General features: G+C 39.1%; 1 protein-coding gene across 10 annotated transcripts in view; it reads left to right on the forward strand.

The window, feature by feature from the left end:
- LOC113527250 (C-terminal-binding protein 2) overlaps positions 1 to 21,047 on the forward strand; it is a 105,195-nt gene that overhangs the window by 60,194 nt on the left and 23,954 nt on the right. Inside the window, exon 1 of one of the 10 annotated variants that reach the window (XM_034309373.2) lies at positions 11,570 to 14,511. The exons of 5 other annotated variants lie outside the window; for them this stretch is intronic. In XM_034309373.2, coding sequence (XP_034165264.2) covers positions 12,990 to 14,511 — 1,522 coding nt within the window. In that variant the 5' untranslated portion in view covers positions 11,570 to 12,989. Of the gene's footprint in view, positions 1 to 11,569; positions 14,512 to 17,891; positions 17,961 to 21,047 lie in introns of those variants that run through there. 4 more of the 10 variants (XM_053238635.1, XM_053238636.1, XM_034309374.2 and 1 more) reach the window with 4 other exon arrangements.

The raw sequence follows: 21,047 nt of genomic DNA on the forward strand, positions 1-21,047 counted from the left end.
AAGACAACATTCATTCAGAAAAGAGCAGTGAGCAGCAAAACAAAGCAACGATTGAAAAAGCTAGCGCTGGCTAGTTCACTAACATCCATTTCATTTGCCTGAATTAGCTGGTTAATGCTAGCTAACAAATTAGCCTAGTATGGTGTTCATTTTTATATTACGCCAGGTTTATTTTTGTCTCACGAAGTAGCAGCCAGCTACAAAACAATCATTCAAAATGAAACTGTTGTTAGCCGATGTCATAATGTCAGGTTTTGTTACTGAGTTAGCAAACTAGCGTTAGATAGAAGTTGATATTCACATCCATACATCGAATGTGTAGTTTGGATTGATTGAGGAAAAACCGTGTTTGTGGTAAATTTTAGTTTTTGGGTTTTTTTTCCTCCCTCTCTCGCGCTCTCTCTCTCTCTCTCTCTCTCTCTCGCTCTCTCTCTGCCTGCTAGAATGTTCTTGTTAGCAGTGTTGGCACTTATGTGCCTCTTTTATTCCTACATTTTCCTCCTTGATGGTTTGTGAGATAACACACTGTGTTCCTTTTGTACTGGGATTTTTGCTTCGAGTCCCTGGCAAGCTTTCTATGATCATGTTTGTAAGATGTTTCTCAGAAGCCCAGCGTGAGTCTTGCTCGTCTTTATGGTAGGGATTTAAAGACACGGGTTCTGATGGGAGAGAGATGAGAGTTTGGCAGGATTTCTCAGCTTCACCTGCAGTAGAGTTTTGGCCAGCGTGCAGGATGGCAGATGGACCTCAGCGGTGCAGGTTGCTGGACCAGAGACACACACAGGCGTCCTGCCATACTGCTGCACTGTGGACACACATTTGGTAAAGACTTAAAGACAAAGCCATCTGTAGTTGTGTGTGTGTGTGTGTTGTAACTTATAAGAAGAATACACATTTGCACATGTTTAGGGGATTTCTATTCTCTTTTTTATGCAAAAACAAAGGGTTTTATGCTTGGCAGAGGGGAAAATAGGGCTCGACGATATGACAGTATAATATCAGTATTGCGATAAATAATATCACAATACACTTTTCTGAGATATCACAGGTATCGTCACAATTACAAACTGACTGGGAGCATGTGATTAGATAGATTAGATTAGATTAGATTACACTGAATCTTTACATTTGTAAAATTTAAAAAAGGTTAACATTTTTTCTTCTTTTCATGTGGTAATTACTTTGTTTTGGTAGATGAGAAACATTGTTTTTCACAGTTTTTATCCCGGCTTTATGATTTCTGTCAGTTCCCACGTCCGTGATTCTCACTACAGCGATATCACATGAACAAGTGGTTAAATGTCTGTAGGAATTCTAGGGAATGATCTTCATACCCAGCGCATGAACTGATCAGATTTTTGGAAACTGATCCAAACAGGGTCAAGGTCACAACAAGGTCAGATGTCTGAAATAGTTTTTCTTCAGTAGCTTCCTCCCTGTTATTTTGAAGTACATTTTAAATTCTATATTTTATTTGTAGTAACAAGAAGATGTCAACATCTTTGGAGACGAGTTCTACTTGTGTCAGTACTCTATAGCTGTTAGTCTGTTAGCAAACCTATATATCATGATACATATCATGTATTGTAAAAAAAAAAAAAATGTTCGAGTATTGCAGTATGATATATCAATATTGATCGATGTATCGTTCAAGTAACCAACGATCCGATGTATCGATGCAATGCGTAAACATCGATGTATGTATAATTTTTAAGATGGACCTTTATTTAGGACACTTTAATTCCAGCCACGTCCTGGACGTGACGTCTGTCAAAGTTTAAGTTCATCTCGGGTCCTTACTTACACGAAATATGTAGCATTTCATAGTGAGGAAAAAAGCTCAATAAAATTTTCAAAATATATTTTGATTGCATCTGTGAATTAATAGAAATGTTACTGATTGTGTGAAATAGACATGACGTTTAATATCGATCGCAGGCCCCTGAATCGATCAAATCGAAATCGCATCGTGGCAGTCTTTGAGGTATCGGAAGAAATATCGAATCACTGGCTAAAAGAATCGATATTACATCGTATCGTCATGAAACTTGAGATATACACCCTTAATATCACCCACCTTAGTGGAACAGTGGAAAAACGAGATGTAGTTAAGAAGGAAGGAAATGCATTTTTCAAATAAATCATAGCGGATCAGACCATGAGTCATGTTCCGGCTCTAACGCAGTCAACACAACAAAATGTATAGCTTATTGCATATAATATCCAGCATGTAATTTCTTTTTTTTAATAATAGATGATAATCTATAACAGCAATGTTAAACAATATTAAAAAATTGCAATTTTCCAAAACAGTCCTTTTACCAAAGTCTTAAAATTGTCTGGTTTTATCACATAAATATAGAGAATAATTTGACTAATCATATTGTGCAGACGCACAAAAGCCTTTACACAATTCTAAACTGAGACGTGTGGAGTTTGAAAGCTGTGATTATTAGTTTCAAGTTTATTTGTCATGTGCACAAAATGTCAATGGCAATACAAAAAATATATATATACAGTGTATATATACACTATATGGCCAAAAGTTTGCAGACGCTTGACCATCACACCCATATGTGTTTCTTCTCCAAACGGTTGCCACAAAATCTGAAGCACACAGTTGTGTAGAATGTCTCTGTGTGCTGTAGCATTACAGTTTCCCTTCACTGGAACTAAGAGACTCAAACCTGTTCTAGCATGACAATGCCCCTGTGCACAAAGCGAGCTCCATGAAGACATGGTGTGTGAAGGTTGGAGTGGAAGAACTCGAGTGTCCTGCACAGAGCCCTGACCTCAACACCACTGAACACCTTTGGGATGAACTGGAACACCGACTGAACCCCAGACCTCCTCGACATCCCAACATCAGCGCCTGACCTCACTAATGCTCTTGTAGCTGAATGAACACAAATCCCCACAGCCACGCTCCAACATCTAGTGGAAAGCTTCCCAGAAGAGTGGAGCTTATTATAACAGCAAACACACGGGGAATAAATCTGGAATGAGATGTTCAACAAGCACATGGTGTATGAATGTTATGGTCAGGTGTCCACAAACTTTTGGCCGTATAGTGTACGTCAGAAGATAAAGGGGGGAGGAGAGAGGAAAGAGGGGGAAAGAGATTATTTAAAAATGCAGTATATATACAGAATATGCAGAATATATTAGTATGCATGGTACATGTGCAGAGACAGTATATCAGTAAAGTGCAGATCCTGACTGTAAACGCTGGAATAACACAGTCACAGTGTGATAACGAGAGTGCACAAGGTAGTAAAATCAACAGTAGCTGTGTGCAGTTGTAGTGTCTGAGCAGTCCACTATAGACATAGGAGTGTATAAAAAGCAGATGAAGCAGCAGTACAAAGTAGCGTTACGATTTTAAAAGTCTTTACAATTAAATTAGATGTAGTAGTAGTATGAGTAGTGCGTAATAAATATGTACAACATTTCAGTAGAGTGCACTGAGACATGACTTAGTCCTGAGCAGCAGTAAAGTGGTATTATTGCCCTTAGAAATATTGTAACACGCCCAAAAGTGACAGAAGCATGTGAAGAGGTTGTTCGTGAGTGTCCTTGAGCTGTCAGTGAGGTGAGCAGTGTGTGGGAGGTAGTGGAGCAATGATTGACAGCGTGGAAGAAGGAGTAAGGAGAATCATCAGGCTTTGTGGAGAAAATTTATCCAAAACTGTGACGTTGCTCTTCCGCTTTTTAGAACTTCTTAACGAACAACTCTGTTGGCCTTTGCTTTCTCTCTTCTCGTGCCCTTGACACTCTCTGATTGAGTATTTAGAAGAAAGAGGTGTGTATTCTGGCTATTTTTACAGCTCAGATACACAACAAAATGAGCAAGTGTTTTAATTCTCGATATCTGATCATGACTTGTAAAGCCTGCTGTGTTTGTGTGTGCTGTGTGCACCTTGTGTTTTCTCCAGTTTCAAAAAGTTTTTCCAAGCTTCTGAAATTTTAATCACAAGATAATTCTTCTCTCTCTTGAGATGTTGACTTGAAAAAAAACATGCTCCATCGTGCAACGAATAAGAATTAAGTCACAATTAGTGTTCAAATGTGCTAGTGTTGGAAACCCTTCGGCTACACGACAGATGATTAAATCATCACGCCGACTAATATGGATCCCGCATAATGGAGAGATGTTGTTGTGAGCTGGTAGTTAAGTTTATTGAGGCAGCTGGAGGGAAGAGAACAGTTCAGACTCAATGCTGATGATACGCTTCCTGGTGTATCTTGTGTCAAACACAGCTTCGTTCTGGCGAAAATATTGATTAAGTGGTTAAGTCATGCTAACAGTAATGCTGAGATGAAGATTTTAGATTTTTGTTGGTGATTTTAATTCAGAAGAAAACTCCTGACTGGCAGAAATGAAGCCACTATCCACTTCTTGTAGTATTTTGTAATATTATGATGATAATTTATGATGATAAATTGATTTTTCACATTCTGTCCTCAACAGTATCAGGTCATCACTTACCAACGATTACAACTGTTTATTTAATAAAGAACAACACCTTTTTATACATTTATAGTTACATTTAATGTTGTGGATCATTCGTGAAATAAGTTAGTTCCTGTTCTCACTTCCGTTTTTGTAAGAGGGAAAAAAAGCAGCTTGTCAGGTTTAGGAGAAAGCATGAAGCGTCAACTCCTCTTCCCTTTCCTTTTCCAGCGTTACCTCTGACTGTTACAAAGCTCTGACACTGGAGACTCGGTAAGGAACGACTGACGATAGTATCAGGAATTGCTGAAAAATTCAAGCTATCGTGATGTCTATCAAGTCGGGTGATTTAAATGTCTCTCGGAAAACGTGGTGTCTGCAGCTTTAAGATTGACCAAAATAAATTGTGTTGTATTTTGTAGTACACTTTATGGGCGAAGGTTTGCAGACACCTGACCATCACACTCATATGTGTTTCTTCCCCAAACTGGTGCCACAAAGTCTGAAGCACACAGTTGTATAGAATGTCTTTGTATTCTGTAGCATTACAGTTTCCCTTCACTGGAACTAAGAGGCTCAAACCTGTTCCAGCATGACAGTCCCCCTGTGCACAAAGCGAGCTCCATGAAGACATGGTGTGTGAAGGTTGGAGTGGAAGAACTCGAGTGTCCTGCACAGAGCCCTGACCTCAACCCCACTGAACACCTTTGGGATGAACTGGAACACCGACTGAACCCCAGACCTCCTCGACATCCCAACATCAGCGCCTGACCTCACTAATGCTCTTGTAGCTGAATGAACACAAATCCCCACAGCCACGCTCCAACATCTAGTGGAAAGCTTCCCAGAAGAGTGGAGCTCATTACAACAGCAAACACAGGGGGAATAAATCTGGGATGAGATGTTCAACAAGCACATGGTGTATGAATGTTTTGGTCAGGTGTCCACAAACTTTTGGCCGTATAGTGTATGTGTTTCCTTGTTTGCCTATTTTGTATCCTATAAGAACCTTAATAATCTGCTGTCTGGCTTCATAGCAGAGCAACAAAAACATCATTCTTTCACGTATCTGGTATCTCTTGTCCGTGCTGCCGAACAGATAAAGCTGTGAATATCTTCGTTCTCAAACGATGAACAGAAACTTTAAATTAAGAAACTGAAACACTGTGTTGTTTATCAGGGAGACTTCAATATACAGGAATTTAATAAGCATCTCCTCTGCTGTTCCACACATGAGTACATGATGCATGCGTAGTTTATATAATTTTATTTACATTTTATAATGAACTTGTTTACGACTAATAACTTGTTACATTCATTAACAGTCTCCACTTCAGTTTTGCAGCATTTCTAACTTATTAACTGGTTATTACCAAAAAACAAAACAAAATTAAAAAAACGTAAACACTAAATGCTAGCGTTTGCAGCTACAGCCAACTTCTAACCAACGTCTGGTATTTTTTTCCACTGTACCAACATCTCATGTACATGACATGCATGATATATACGTCTGGCCACGCCCCCTTCTGCGACATCCCCCCCGATGGCATTTCCATAAATGTTGAATAAATATCACTTTACTTTAAGAAAACTTCACCGTATCAACGCTAACACACATTTTTTAATCTGTTTACGGTATGTGGAGTGGACCAACTGCAGCTCCACCTGATGAATAATGTCCTAAAGATCTGTAAAAATTCGATATCATGATAACATCATAAGCCTTGATAAGTTGTTCGTTCATAAGAGAGGAATTTAACAAAGGTGTCTTGCGTGAGTTTTTTTTAATAATCCACCCATTTACTTTACTCTTTCTCCCTCCACTTCTCCTCTGTATCTCCGCCTCCACTCCGTCTTCATCCTCTTCCATGTCCTGGTTCTCTCCCAGCAGCATGGCGCCTCTGTCCCGGCCGTCTGTTCTTCCATCTGTGTGTTCAGTCTGGTTCACTGGCCTGAGAACGGCACTCACACCTCACACAAGGAGAACTGAAAGGACGGGCAAATAAAACACAAATCTATGCATAAAAATTCTGTTCGTATTTATTTAATAAAATTTTTATCAGTGCACCATTACACTGCACATTTGCATATGGGTGCGTATTCGAAAGTGACTCTTTTCTACAGATTTTTTGAGACAAAATCTGAAAACCGTTCTTGCTGAATGGAAACTAAACAGAAGGAGGAGCTCATGATGTGAGAGGAGAGAAATGATCTGAGGAATGTTACAGGAGCCAGTTCTTTGGATACGTCGCTTTTCACTTGTCATGTCGCAGTTGGCAAAATCTCGGCTCCACATTACGAACTCATGCTGCACTCGACTAAAACCTGTAACTTGGAATTTCCCATTTCCAACTAAAAAAAAACAAAGAAAACACCCCCTCAACTTGGAATTCCTACTCATGGCCGCTCAGACCTAAACTAAACACCACTTCACTACTGTAACTGAGTTTATAACAGTGTTTCCTTTAAATCAAATCAACATAGACTCATTATTTGGTTAAATCTATAACACTGTTCACTGTTTTGAGAAAGTAAACTCATCATAAATTCATGCTCAATAATGTTAGCTGGCTAGCTTGTTGAAAACAGCACGCACTTTCATGCAGACGTCCATGTTTTTTCACGCTTTCGAGCTAAAAAATGATGTAACTCCAAGTTCTGACTTCCTACTTCAGAGTTCAGACGAATACACAACAGGCTGTTTGTTGTTTGCTAGCGTGAATGCAGTGTTCACTGAGAAGCTAACAAGCAAATGCAGTGAAATTACTACAATGTTGCTATAATATTGTGATAATATCGTAAACTGTGATAAAATGTTTCCGACTTATCCTGATATAGAAATTTTAATATTGACACACACCGACTGGACATTTAAAAGTCACAGTTTAGTTGTGTTAGCATTTTTTGTTGCTGATGGAGCTCATTGTTAGCTATTTTAAAACTGTTCTCTGAGAAACACTTCCCCCTTTTCCTTTTTTTAAACTGATAATTCCTTATTTTAGACAGCAGAGAGCCTGTGCTGGAGCTTATGAGCTTGGAATTGGGAACACGTGTCTCACTCTCTCACTCTCTCTCTCGCTCTCACTCGCTCGCTCTCTCTCTCTCCCAGGACTCTTGTTATCTTGTAAAAAAAAAAAGCCCAGAGGCTTGTTAAAACTTTTTAATATACTGTACGCTCACTGTAATTGACTATGATTTCCAAGTTTTCCAAGTTAATTTACTAAATCCTATGAAAGTTTAATTGCCCGACAGTTCTTCAGTCGAGAGTGCATAAATCATCCCCCCGTCTCCCCCGTCCTCGTCCCCGTCTCCCCCGTCTCCTAGTCCCCTAGCAGTTCTGCTTGCCAAGTAGTGCCAGAAGCATCCTGTGCCCTAGAAAGGTGGCCCAATTCATCACTCGGCAGCGGTAGTGCCAGTATTGTTTTCCACTCGGTCGGTCCTCGTCTGTCCTGCACACTGCAGCCTGCGAGCTCCAGGCTCTGAAACTTCACACTGCTGTTCCCTCAGAGTAATTAGAGCTCCGGCAGGGTCGCTGTCCAAATGCACACACGTCCAAGTGAACACTCCATATTAGGACACGTCCAAGAATCATCTGTGTCTGTTCTTTTTAACGAACCGTCTGTCTGTGTGTCTGTCTTTCTGCCTGTCGGTCTCTCCATCTGTCTGTCTCTGTCTCTCTATCTATCTGTCTGTCCATTTGCCTGTCTGTCTCTCCATCTATCTGTCTGTCTGTCTCTCCATCTATCTGTCTCTCTGTCTGTCTATCTATCTATCTATCTATCTATCTATCCGTCCGTCTGTTCGTCTGTCTGTCCAACTGTCTGTGCATATGTCTATTTGTGGGTCTGAATAATCTATTTATTTGTCTGTCTCTTTGTCTCTGTCTATACAACTGTTTATCTGTCTGTCTGCCTTTCCAACTGTGTTTGTCTGTTGTTCGCTCTGGCTGTCTGTGCGTTCTTTAATCGGTCTGTCTGTCTATCTATGCATCTGACTGTGAATTATGCTCTTATATACTAACCTCTCTGATTTATGCATCTGCTCTATATATATATATATATATACGCACACACAGTTCTGTGCAAAAGTCTACATGCAAAGAAATGCTGTAGAGCAAAGATGCCTTCAAAAATAATGAAATTAAATGTTTCTACGTTAAAAAAAAGTACTATAAAGAGCAGTAAACAGTAATAAACCCAGCAGCCTTCATTATGTTTTTATCTGAAAAGTGTCTCTTATGTAACCTGCTGCTTTCTTTACTGACATACAAACATTTTTCTGTAACATTATATATATACATATATATATATATATATATATAGAGAGAGAGAGAGAGAGAGAGAGATAGATAGATAGATAGATATAGTATATATATATGTCTTTATATGAAGTATATATGTCTTTTATCCTACTGTCTGTCTGTTTTGTCTGTCCATCTGTCCGTTTTTCTCTAGTTATCTGTCTGTCTGATTTTTGCATCTATATATTTAATCTGTCTGTCTTTACATTCATCTGTTTTTTATACTGTCTCTGTCTGTCTATCTAACTGTGCATTTGTCTGTCTGATTTATACATCTGTCATTCTGTCTCGTTCCTTCTATCCACCTGTCTGTCTTTCTGTCTGTCAGTGTGTCTGTCTATTGATCTGCTATCTGTCTGCTGTTTCGTCTAGCTGTCTGACTTTATCTGTCTATCTGACTGTTTTGTCTATCCATCTGTCTGTTGCTTTATCAGTCTGTCTATTGAGTTACCTCTCGGGTCTGTTTATCTTTCCTTCTGTCTATAGATGTATCTGTCTGTGTCTCTGCCTGTCTAACTTTCCATCTGTCTGTCTTTGACTTTGTCAGTCTCTCTGTCAGTGAATCTGTCTTTTCTATCTACATAGAGCATGTATCCAATTTGTCTGTCTGATTTCTCTCTCTCTCTCTCTCTCTCACTCTCTCTCTCTCTCTCTCTCTCTCTCTCTCTCACTCTCTCTCTCTCTGTATGTGTGTGTGTGTTTGGTATCTAAGCAGATGGGTTAGTGTGTGTGTGTGTGTGTATGTGTGTGTGTGTGTGTGTGTGTGTGTGAAGGAGAATTTGCATTCCTGTGTTCCTGCTCTTTGTTTTCTCTGTGTCTGTGCGTCTAGTCGAGATGAACCTGAAGCGTGTTATTAATATTTCCAGGCGATGCGAGGCTGAGTGATGGTCCGTGCCGGAGCTTATTAAAACAGTTATTGTCTCCGGTTGCCGGGGAGAAATGCAACACCGTAATTAATGGCATTTTACAGCTGACAAACAGCATGGCGTGATGAGAGCAGAAAGGCCAGACACTGGCAGATCCAACCTCGTAAAGCACGGGCTACATCTGTGAGAAACGCAGCTGGATACTCGAACCGAATTTCCTCTCCGTTTACCATGAGTTTTTCATCTTGTCTAGATTTTGGCCTTTTCTTTTGAAACAGACTCAGTGTTCAGGTTATTGCTATTCGTTCTCATCTCTTGTTCTTTAAAGAGTTCTGTCTTATACCTAAACCAGAACGTTGTGTCATTAGGCTTCGCTTGCTCAGTGTGTCAGGGCTGACCTCTGTGACTGACCAATAACAGAAGCTGAGAGAAGAAAGACGGCACAAGGACGGAAAATAACAAGCAGTGAGTGCTGACCTGCAGGCCAGATCTCTCTGTGGCATCCTGCTGAGTCTTTATGTGGTTCTTTTTTTCTTTCTTTTTCTTTTTTTTTTTTTTTCTTTTTTTTTAAGAGGCCCACTCAGTGTGTTCGCCACTCCAATTAGTCACACACCCATCTTAGTCGCTATTTAAAGCACAGTACAGGCTTTCTCTTTCCTCTCATTCGTCTCTTATCACTTATATAAAACCTCCAAATGATTTCTCCAGCTGACACAGAACGCTACTGAGGAACATTAAGTCCTGTATTCAACAAGTTACAAAAATACATTTCCTCCCATGTTCTAAGAACATGATGTAATAAGTGTAGAGTTTCCAGTTAGACAACATTTAACATTAGGGAAACATTTATCTTTATCCGTTAAATAGTTGCAGCATTTAATGCAGTAGGAACATTTAGGACTGTTACATAGAAAAGCTCTCATTAGATTCAGCGTCTTGGGAACCAGAAATTCTTAGAAGATTTAGAAGATGATTAGCACTTGGTTAGCATTTTCAGTTTTGTTTAGATGATTTTGTGTCAGGGCTGATAGCCCAGGAGACAAATAGAAACTGCTAACCAAGTGCTAATCATAGAAACCAGAAAAGGAAAAAATCCTACAACTTGTACTTACTTACTCACTCACTCACTACACACAGTCACCTAACACCTCACAAAATGCTCACGTGTGCCATTCGGCAATATCACGTGATCAGTTAGTCTACATGCTGTCAGAAAAAAAGTCTGTCTGGACATGAATGGGAGAAACTGAAATCAGTCAACGGTATGCAAAAATGCACAGTGTGTTTTTAGTATTATTTGATTTTTTGTAAATAATACAGTACTGTGCAAAAGCCTTACACACCCTTTTTTTAGTACAAACTTTGTTATAGATGTTTATTTTCTGACTTCTACATTATTGATTCAGTACAAAAATATTTTAGATCCAAACATTAGTTTTCCAGCACAAAATGAAATGTTACAGAAAAATGTTTGTATGTCAGTAAAGAAAGCAGCAGATTCCATAAGAGACACTTTTCAGATAAAAACATAATGAAGGCTGCTGGGTTTCGCTGCAGAAATAAGAAGCGAGTCGACAGTCAAAGTCTCCAGAAGAACTGTGGCTGCTTCTGCAAGATGCTCAGTAACACTTCCAGCTCATTTCCTTATAAAACTGCACACACTGCACCTCAGATACTGTTTTTATTTTAAAGTGAAGGATCGTCACATCAAATATTGACTTTCTTTCATTTATGACTGTTTACTGCTCTTTATAGTATTTTTTTAAAAGTAGAAACATTTAATTTCATTATTTTTGAAGGCATCTTTGCTCTACAGCATTTCGTTACATGTGCCCAAGACTTTTGCACAGTACTATATATAATATATATTTTTGTATAAAAAATAAAAATAACAGATTTTTAACAGGTTTATAAGGGTTTTTTTTAATATAAATTTATCATTTATTTTGTTAGCAGTTTATTAACAAACCTGTATGTATCTATCTTGAAACATATTGTGTACCAGAAATATCTTTCATTGCCCATCCCTTCCGTGACATACTGTACATTCAGGTTTTTAAAGTATTTGGTTAATCTGCGTAGTAAGATGTTTTTGTCTGAAGTCCAGAGTTAGTTAAAGTCTTTTATTTTGAATGCTGCTTTGAGTTGTCTTTTTTTTTTTTTGCATATCGTGGCATGCTATATTTAAAGTTCTGAGAAGACATGATTATTTATTATTCATTGTTGTTTCCATGAAGTATAGTTTATTGTTTCTCATATCATATCTTGATTGCCTATGCCATGAGCTAAACAATAGGAAGGAGATATCAAATGTCCACTTGTGCAGAAACAAAGGGGTTGCACAAATGCCCTTTGGATTAGCACCAGCTCTCGGATTGGCTTCTTAGAAACTGTATGGCATGAATGTCATGACCTGACTGACTGCTTACTGCCGGATGTAGGCTGCTAGTCTTTACTGGGCATCATTAGATATCAGACTAATGTAGGTGCAAGAGACCACATGTAGCATGAGGCATTGATGTTATTTTCTCTCTAGTTCAAGTAAAGCCACAGGGGCCAGTGGAATTAAGCAGGTTTTATTTTGACTAATCCCTCATGGCAATGGTGAGGGTTTGTAAAATGGCCTTGCCACAGGAAAGGATAAAAAGCCCACTGGATTAGCGTGACCCCTCCTCTCTTATCTTCATTCTCAGCTGTTGTAGTCCAGTATTCAAAATATAGATGCAACTTCTACTGTATGTGTTCCTTACTGGAATAGAGGCCACTCTCATAAGGTGTGTGGTTTTATTTTTTTGTGTGTGGGTGTGTGTCTTGTGCTTGTGCCTTTGTGTTATGTCTTGTCCCATTTTGCTTGTCCTCCCCTCCCTCTCATACTTATGTTTCCAGGTCTGAATAATTTAGGGGCTACCTGGCAATATGTGGCTACATGATAGCATTGCCCGCAGGGAGGGGAAAAATGCCTCCCGTAGATCAGGTGAAATGATCCCTATATACCTCATCTTTTTTTTTTGTACCTGAAACCTGAGAGGTGAAATGGAAACCCTTACTCCTTTTTTCCACACCTCACTCCTTCTTTTGTTTTCTCCCCTGTTCAAGAATCGTGTAGTGCTGCTTTAGTCTTCGTCTTGGCAAGATCGAGTTAAGATCGATTGAGGGTTGTTGGGATAGCACTACTCCTGACAATTCTGTCAACATTGCGTCGCGAAGGAATTCTGTCTCCTTTGGGAGTGACGGTAAACTTTGTTTTGATCCTCTTCTGCCACCCTGCTCCTTGCTATACCCTGAAATAGAGCCAGAACAAGGTTTTTTTTTTGGCTGCCAGGAGAAACTGTACAACTACTGTGACCTTGAAAGGTATGCTTATCTTTCCATGAAGAGAGATCCTGTAGCTGAATCTAGCAACCACCTGGAGGAAGCCATGGCTGTGAGGGGCACTGTTCCTCCTCCTGATTACTACCCGTTTGACACTGCCTTATCTGCTCAGCCACCTGAAGATCTGCAGGGATTTTATAGAGGAAGCCACCAGCTTCTTAGCAGATCAGGCTCGCATTATGGGCTGGGTGCAGGAGGGGTTAGATCTGCCTGGGATCAAGGGCAAACTAGGGCTCCTACTCGTGCACCTACACCTGGCCCCGCTCCACCTCCCCCTCCACCGCCGCCTCCTCCTCCTCCTCCACCTCCCCCTCCTACGGCTCATGAGCTGAGCCGTTTCTACAGGGAGTCTCTAGCCTTCCCAGATAGTCAGCGTATCCGCAGTAGGGCCGGCTCTCCTTCCTATTTCGGTATTGCGGCCGATCAGGCCTCTCTGGCCGGCCATTCTGGTTACAGCGAAATCAACGGCATTCATCTTGACCACCCTCCCTCCACCTGTATCATGATGGATCCTGCACCCACTTCTGTTGTGGATGGAAGTGTACCTCGAGGAATGTCTGCTTATGGTACTGTACCTGCTCAAAGGTCGCCCTATGATCCTGCTTATGATGCCGGCGCAGCTATGGTGGCTGCTACGCCAGCTCAGCTCACAGCTGGGATCACAACCCACCACCCATCAGCAGCTGTTACCATGGACCCAAAGAGGGCTGTGGATCCGACTTTCCTAACGTATCTGCGTACTGAGGGTCTATCTGAAAGCACCATAAACCTTCTGTTGCAGCAAGGGTTTGACTCCACTGCCATGCTGTCCATGATGGAAGAGCACGATATTCGTTCCATGGCTCCAAACCTTGGCCAGGCCCGGGTGCTATCCAGGGTGGTGCTTAACTGCAAGACAGGAGGCACTGGAGTGCCAACAATACGTGGCCGCTCCAACAGCTTCAGTCACCGTAACGATCTCTACACGCAGCCTCAAGGTTTGGCCGTGGACTCCCACCTCTTGCAGCAGCCCTTAAACACCCTGCAGACCATGTCTCCAAGGATAGGCGAGTTTACCAACCGCAGACCAAGCAGTGCACCTTCTCAACATCTGTTAGACACCACAGGCTATCCTGGGGTGCGTTCTCTTGGCAGTCTTTCGGCCAATCCTGGGACATATAGCACTTCCTCGATGCAGACACGGCCGCTAACGATGTACAACTCTCATACTGGTCTGCCGATGTCAAGCCACCCTCAGCCACAGCAGTCAGGGATTTTGGGTACCTCTGGTCTAGTACCCAAAGCTTTCTCTGGCACCTACACACCTATAGAGCTGATGAAGAGAGCACCTAGTCTACCTCATATGCCTCAAACACCAGGCTCTCACCCCAGTCCCCAGCTCTTGAGAAAGGGGGCTGCTGCTGTGGAGAATACGGTCATGCCTACCAGTGTCCAGTCTCAGGCCCTTAACCCGAACAATAAGATGAGTCGCCGTACTGGTCCTCCGGTCATTGTTTCAACCATGGCTTCACCAGAAACAAGTAAAAAAAAATTTGTTCACTCATCCTTTTCTTTTCCTGTCTTCCATCTCTAGATTTAGCTTCTGTAGATTCTGTACATATCTTCTATGGTGACTATCAGGATTTAGATTTATGGTTCATCATTGCTGTTTTCTCTACTGTTTTCCCTGCTGCACATAAATTCCACCTTTTTCCATAAAATGGATCTTTTTGTTTAAAACTCTTTCCTTTCAAATTCTTTCCTGTTTGTGCTACAACTAAAGCAACTTCAATTAAAAGCTACGTTTTTGGACTTTTCCACTCTTTGTAAACTGTATACCTTTTGGGAACTCAGCTTGAATGTTTTGAAATTTGTGCATTGAATTCACTTGAGCTACTATATCATCTAAACCTTTAGCTAAATGTGTATTTGGTGCTTTTTTGTGTATGTGTTTGTGTCCGTATGATAGAGACAGCTCTTGAAAGCTAAGGCAAGCATATAACCTTCTGCTTTCAGTGCTTTTTAACAGGGGCAACATTTCAAAATGTAAATTACATTGATTATAACTAGCTATCCTAACTATCCTGTAGTACATCTAGTGAAGAGAAAAAAAGATCTGTAATATATTCTGTAATATATGTCATGTGACTCACCAGTATAATATTTTAGTTTGGGTCAAACCAAACATTTCTTGGTTAACGCAGCTGGTAACATTTTCTGTGTGGTCTAACGTTAGTTATATTGGACTCTCACTCTTTATTTTCACTCTACTTTCCTTCTCTGCTGAAGTAATAATAGTCTTAAATCCCCGAAATCCCTTTAGAGCTAATAGGATGCAGAAGGCATGAGCACGTGGTTACAGCAGCTTTTTTAAGATACGAGACTCAAGGTAGTGGATAGTGGATGTGTTGGAGAGTTACAGTGATGACTGATAAAGATGATAAAGGTGTTTCTCCCTTAACAGGAAAAATAAATAACTGAAATCATTAATAAATTGACAGTATTGATTTATTTTCCGTAGCACAATTTTTTTTTTAATCTGTTATTTTTCATTTCTTTTATCCTCGTAAATATTGTTTATGGCTGTGCATTGTTTTGTTCTTTGTTTAATTTCTAACCTTTTATGTAAAGAACTTTGAGATTTTAGACCAAATTTTAAAATGCTGTATAATAAATAAATTATTATTAAAGATTATTAATGTAATTGTAGTACTGAATAGTTTAAAAAAACTACATGTATTACTTTAGCCTTTGCTAAAGTCTCTATGATATTACTGATTTGACTTAAATATGATCAATTATTGATATGGGATGGGAATTTAAATTAATTTGTTTTTGGTTTTTTTGACATTATACACAAGTACAAATAGCAAAGTTGTAAATCCTTTTAGAAATTGAGCAGTAATCTTCATTTTTAAAATTACAGTAGGTGGGAACTATGGTCCGGTTGCTTAAACTTGTATTAGAGGTTTTTGAACTGCACTCTGATTGGTTAAACTGGTATTAGAGGTTTTTGAACTGAGATCTGATTGGTTAAACTTGTATTAGAGGTTTTTGAACTGAGATCTGATTGGTCAAACTGGTATTAGAGGTTTTTGAACTGCACTCTGATTGGTTAAACTGGTATTAGAGGTTTTTGAACTGAGATCTGATTGGTTAAACTGGTATTAGAGGTTTTTGAACTTCGATGTGATTGGTTAAACTGGTATTAGAGGTTTTTAACTGAAGTCTGATTGGTTAAACTGGTATTAGAGGTTTTTGAACTGCACTCTGAGTGGTTAAACTGGTATTAGAGGTTTTTGAACTGAGATCTGATTGGTCAAACTGGTATTAGAGGTTTTTGAACTGCGGTCTGATTGGTTAAACTGGTATTAGAGGTTTTTGAACTGCACTCTGATTGGTTAAACTGGTATTAGAGGTTTTTGACCTTTGATGTGATTGGTTAAACTTGTATTAGAGGTTTTTGAACTGAGATCTGATTGGTTAAACTGGTATAAGAGGTATTTGAACTGCACTCTGATTGGTTAAACTTGTATTAGAGGTTTTTGAACTGAGATCTGATTGGTTAAACTGGTATTAGAGGTTTTTGAACTTCGATGTGATTGGTTAAACTGGTATTAGAGGTTTTTGAACTGAGATCTGATTGGTTAAACTGGTATTAGAGGTTTTTGAACTGCGGTCTGATTGGTTAAACTGGTATTAGAGGTTTTTGACCTTTGATGTGATTGGTTAAACTTGTATTAGAGGTTTTTGAACTGAGATCTGATTGGTTAAACTGGTATAAGAGGTATTTGAACTGCAGTCTGATTGGTTAAACTGGCATTAGAGGTTTTTGAACTGCGGTCTGATTGGTTAAACTGGTATTAGAGGTTTTTGAACTGCACTCTGATTGGTTAAACTGGTATTAGAGGTTTTTGAACTGAGATCTGATTGGTTAAACTGGTATTAGAGGTTTTTGAACTTCGATGTGATTGGTTAAACTGGTATTAGAGGTTTTTAACTGAAGTCTGATTGGTTAAACTGGTATTAGAGGTTTTTGAACTGCACTCTGAGTGGTTAAACTGGTATTAGAGGTTTTTGAACTGAGATCTGATTGGTCAAACTGGTATTAGAGGTTTTTGAACTGCACTCTGATTGGTTAAACTGGTATTAGAGGTTTTTGAACTGAGATCTGATTGGTTAAACTGGTATTAGAGGTTTTTGAACTTCGATGTGATTGGTTAAACTGGTATTAGAGGTTTTTAACTGAAGTCTGATTGGTTAAACTGGTATTAGAGGTTTTTGAACTGCACTCTGAGTGGTTAAACTGGTATTAGAGGTTTTTGAACTGAGATCTGATTGGTTAAACTGGTATTGGCGGTTTCAGGTGGGGACCGGAGTCGCTGGCATTGAAGGCAGATTATGTGGCCTACAGAGAAAATTAAAATGTTAATCGAAAACAAAGATGCCAAGTGACCCTTTTTTATGTGTAATGCTACTGTAGCTCAGTCGTGAGAACTCCACAACTCATAGTAGAAATGTTAGCCAAAGGCTTGGTTTTTGTTTTGTTATTGAGTCGTCACCGGATCAAACCTCTGCCACGTTCCCGGGAATTTGAGTTCTTGTTTGTTTTGTCCCTTGTGAGTTGTTAAAAAGACCAAATCCATGTCCTTTCTTTGCTAACCCATAAGTCCTGCTTAAACAGAGGCCTGTCAGAGGCGAGGCGTCCGTGTTGATTTAGTCCGTCACACATCACAGAGTTTCTTCTTTAGCATGTATTATGCATAGAGATGGCGTGTGCTAAAGGCCAGTCTTTGTCAGAGAAGAGTGTCAGGCATCAATAATTAATCAGCGCGCTGTGTGTGCGTGTGTGTGTGTGCGTGTGTGTGTGTGTGTGTGTGTGTGCGTGTCAGTCTGCTCAGGTTTTCAGTCTGGTGTTTATTGGAGGTCAGGTGATCGCTTCTGATTGGTCAACGTCACATCATCGACAGAATGATGTACCCTGCTAATAGTAATGTGAACTTTCTTTTCTTCCTTTTCTTTCTTTCTGTAAATTTCTTTTCTTGCTTCCTACCTCCTACTTGTTTCATTCTTCCTTCTCACCACTTTCCTGCTCTGAGCCAAATTTTAGATTTGTATTCTTTTTTTTTCTCTCTTTTATTAATTTTTTTTGTTCAGTGCTTTTTGTTGAATTGTTTTGGTTATCAATTTCTATTTATTTTGTTATTAATATCTTTCTTTGTTTCTTTCTTTCTTTCTTTCCTTTTATGTTTTTACTTTTCTACATTTCCCTTTCTTTTCTATTTCTTTTGCATTCGTATCTTGTTACTGTGATTTATGTACTTTCTTTCTTTGTTTGTTTCTTTCTTTCTTTTTTCTTTCTTTTCAATAGTTTTTCTTTTTTTTTCTTTTTCTGTCTGATTTTTCTGTTTTTCATTTTTTGTGCTTTTTTATTACTGTAATTTTCTTTTCCTTTTCTTTCTTTCTTTCTTTCTTTCTTTCTTTCTATAGTTTTTTGCTTTCTTATTACTGTATTTTCTTCCTTTCCTTCTTCCTTCCTTTGCAGTGTACTACCTCCAAACACACACACACACACACACACACACACACACACACAGACATTTTCTTCCTCTCGTCGTCACCCCTCTACCCTTTTTCATTTCTTCATGTTACATTTTTTCAGCACAGAGAACTCTTCAGCCTATACCTGACATTTCTGCTCCATAATTTCCGTCCCATAATGGCGCTCTCGTCTTGCTGTGAGTGTGCCATAAGTGTGTTGCTAGGCGACTGTGTGTGTGTGTGTGTGTGTGTGTGTGTGTGTGTGTGTGGTGAGGGGGAATCACATGGAGATAATCTAAGCATTTAAAGAAGCAAAGACTCTTTTATCCACACACTCAGATGTGTATATCAACATGCTCGCTTTTAAGGGAAAATATCCAGAAGGGTCGATTTTGCATAAGTGGATGGAAGTGTGTGTGTGTGTGTGTGTGTGTGTGTGTGTGTGTGTGTGTGTGTGTAATGGCAGGCAATTAAAAAAATCTGTATAGATGCTTTTTTTTTTCCAGCTGATCTATTGTGCTGCATGATAAAACATTTAAAGAGCTACACACACACACACACACACACACACACACACACATACACTTAAGAGCCTTCCTAAGAGGATACTATGAAGTGCAATCTTTATCAGAATTTACATAGACTAGTAGAGGAAATGCAGCTGCGTATGTGTGTGTGTGTGTGTGTGTGTGTGTGTGTGTGTGTGTGAAGCATGTGCTTGTGTTAAATATTCAAAAATTCAAATTGAAAGCACAATTATTTATTGGAGTTATTCCAAACATAATAGTTTTAATGCATTTAAAATAAATTCTTTTCATTCACAGTGTACGTTATAAAGCTGTATTCTTTCAGAAAGTCACAGTAATTAAGTTGGAAAAAATGGAACCAAACAGAAATTTTAAAAAGGAACAAGGAACTTGATTTAACGCACGAGAACCAGTAAACTCTGCATCCTGCTGTTACAGGAAAATAATCAGTGTTGTGATGAAGCGGAGTTACTTTCAACACTGTGAAGTTGATTATTATCCTATAACAGCATGTCCCCGTGTTTTATTCCTCTTACACCACAGCCATCTGCCAATAATTACAATCCTGTATTCATTAACAACGACACATCATACTTTTTTAACTGTTTATTGTTAATGTTGTGTAACAGTTTGAGATGTTAACGAGAAACCACAAAGCGTAATCAACTCCTCTGTCCCGAAGATGTCGGACAACTTACAGTTACAGCTTTCCCTCTGCTTGTTACAGAGCGCTGACGCTGGAGACTCCTTCCATAAATGTTAAATAAACGTCTCATGAATGAGCTGTTGCTATAGAAACGATAACGTATCAGAACGAGCACATTATTAATATAAATCTGTGATTTGCAGCTTCACTACTGTCAGAGCTGCTGTTATAGAAAATTAATCAACACCTTCTGACCAATCACAATCCAGAATTCAACAGCGCGGTGGTGTAAGAAAATCTACTACTTGGAAAATCTAATTAATCAGCACGCTGTGTGTGTGCATGTGTGTGTGTGCGTGTGTGTGTGTGTGTGTGTGTGTGTGTGTCAGGCTGCTCAGGTGTTCAGTCTGGTGTATATTGGAGATCAGGTGATCGTTTCTGATTGGTCAACATCAGATCATTGGCAGAATGATGTACCCTGCTAATAGTAATGTGAACTTTCTTTTTTGCTTTGTTTTCTTTCTTTTTGTAAATTTCTTTTCTTGCTTCCTACTGCCTTTTTTTTTTTTTTTTCCATTTTTCCTTCTCACCACTTTCCTGCTCAGAGCCAAATTTTAGATTCGTATTCTTTTTTTTTTCTCTTTTATTAATGTTTTTTTTTGTTCAGTGCTTTTTGTTGAATCGTTTTGGTTATCAATTTCTATTTATTTTGTTATTAATATCTTTCTTTCTTTCCTTTTTTGTTTTCACTTTTCTACATTTTCTTTTCTTTTCTTTTATTTTGTTCTTTTTTCTATTTGTTTTGCAATCGTTTCTGCCATTTACGTACTTTCTTTCTTTCTTTCTTGTTTTTTTTTCTTTTTGTTTTTTATTTTTTGCCTCTTTTATTACTGTAATTTTCTTTTTCTTTCTTTCTTTCTGTAGTTTTTTGCTTTCTTATTACTGTATTTTCTTCCTTTCCTTATAGCAGCTATAAACAGCCGTTCCCTCACCAGCGTCTCTTTTCTCTCAAACTTCATAAGCCGCAGCTTGTCACGTTAACGAGAAACCACAAAGCGTTGTAAACTCCTCTTGGAAAATCGAGTCGCCAATTAGCATACCCTGGCTTAACTCATTAATATTCAGAAACCCAAAAATTTCTGATTGCAAATAATACAAAATGATAGTGTAGACTAAATAACAATATCGTCCATATACACACATGGTGTGTGTGTGTGTGTGTGTGTGTGTGTGTAAAATTAGTGTCCCAGTATCAGAAAAAGCAAATGTAGAGCATTATGTTTAGATATTGACATGTTTCAGGGCGTAATGTCACTCATGATTACTGACCGAAGCTTGAACACACGTATTTCATACATCTTCC

Source organism: Pangasianodon hypophthalmus, chromosome 12 (assembly GCF_027358585.1).
Source record: "Pangasianodon hypophthalmus isolate fPanHyp1 chromosome 12, fPanHyp1.pri, whole genome shotgun sequence".
Lineage (NCBI taxonomy): Eukaryota > Metazoa > Chordata > Actinopteri > Siluriformes > Pangasiidae > Pangasianodon > Pangasianodon hypophthalmus.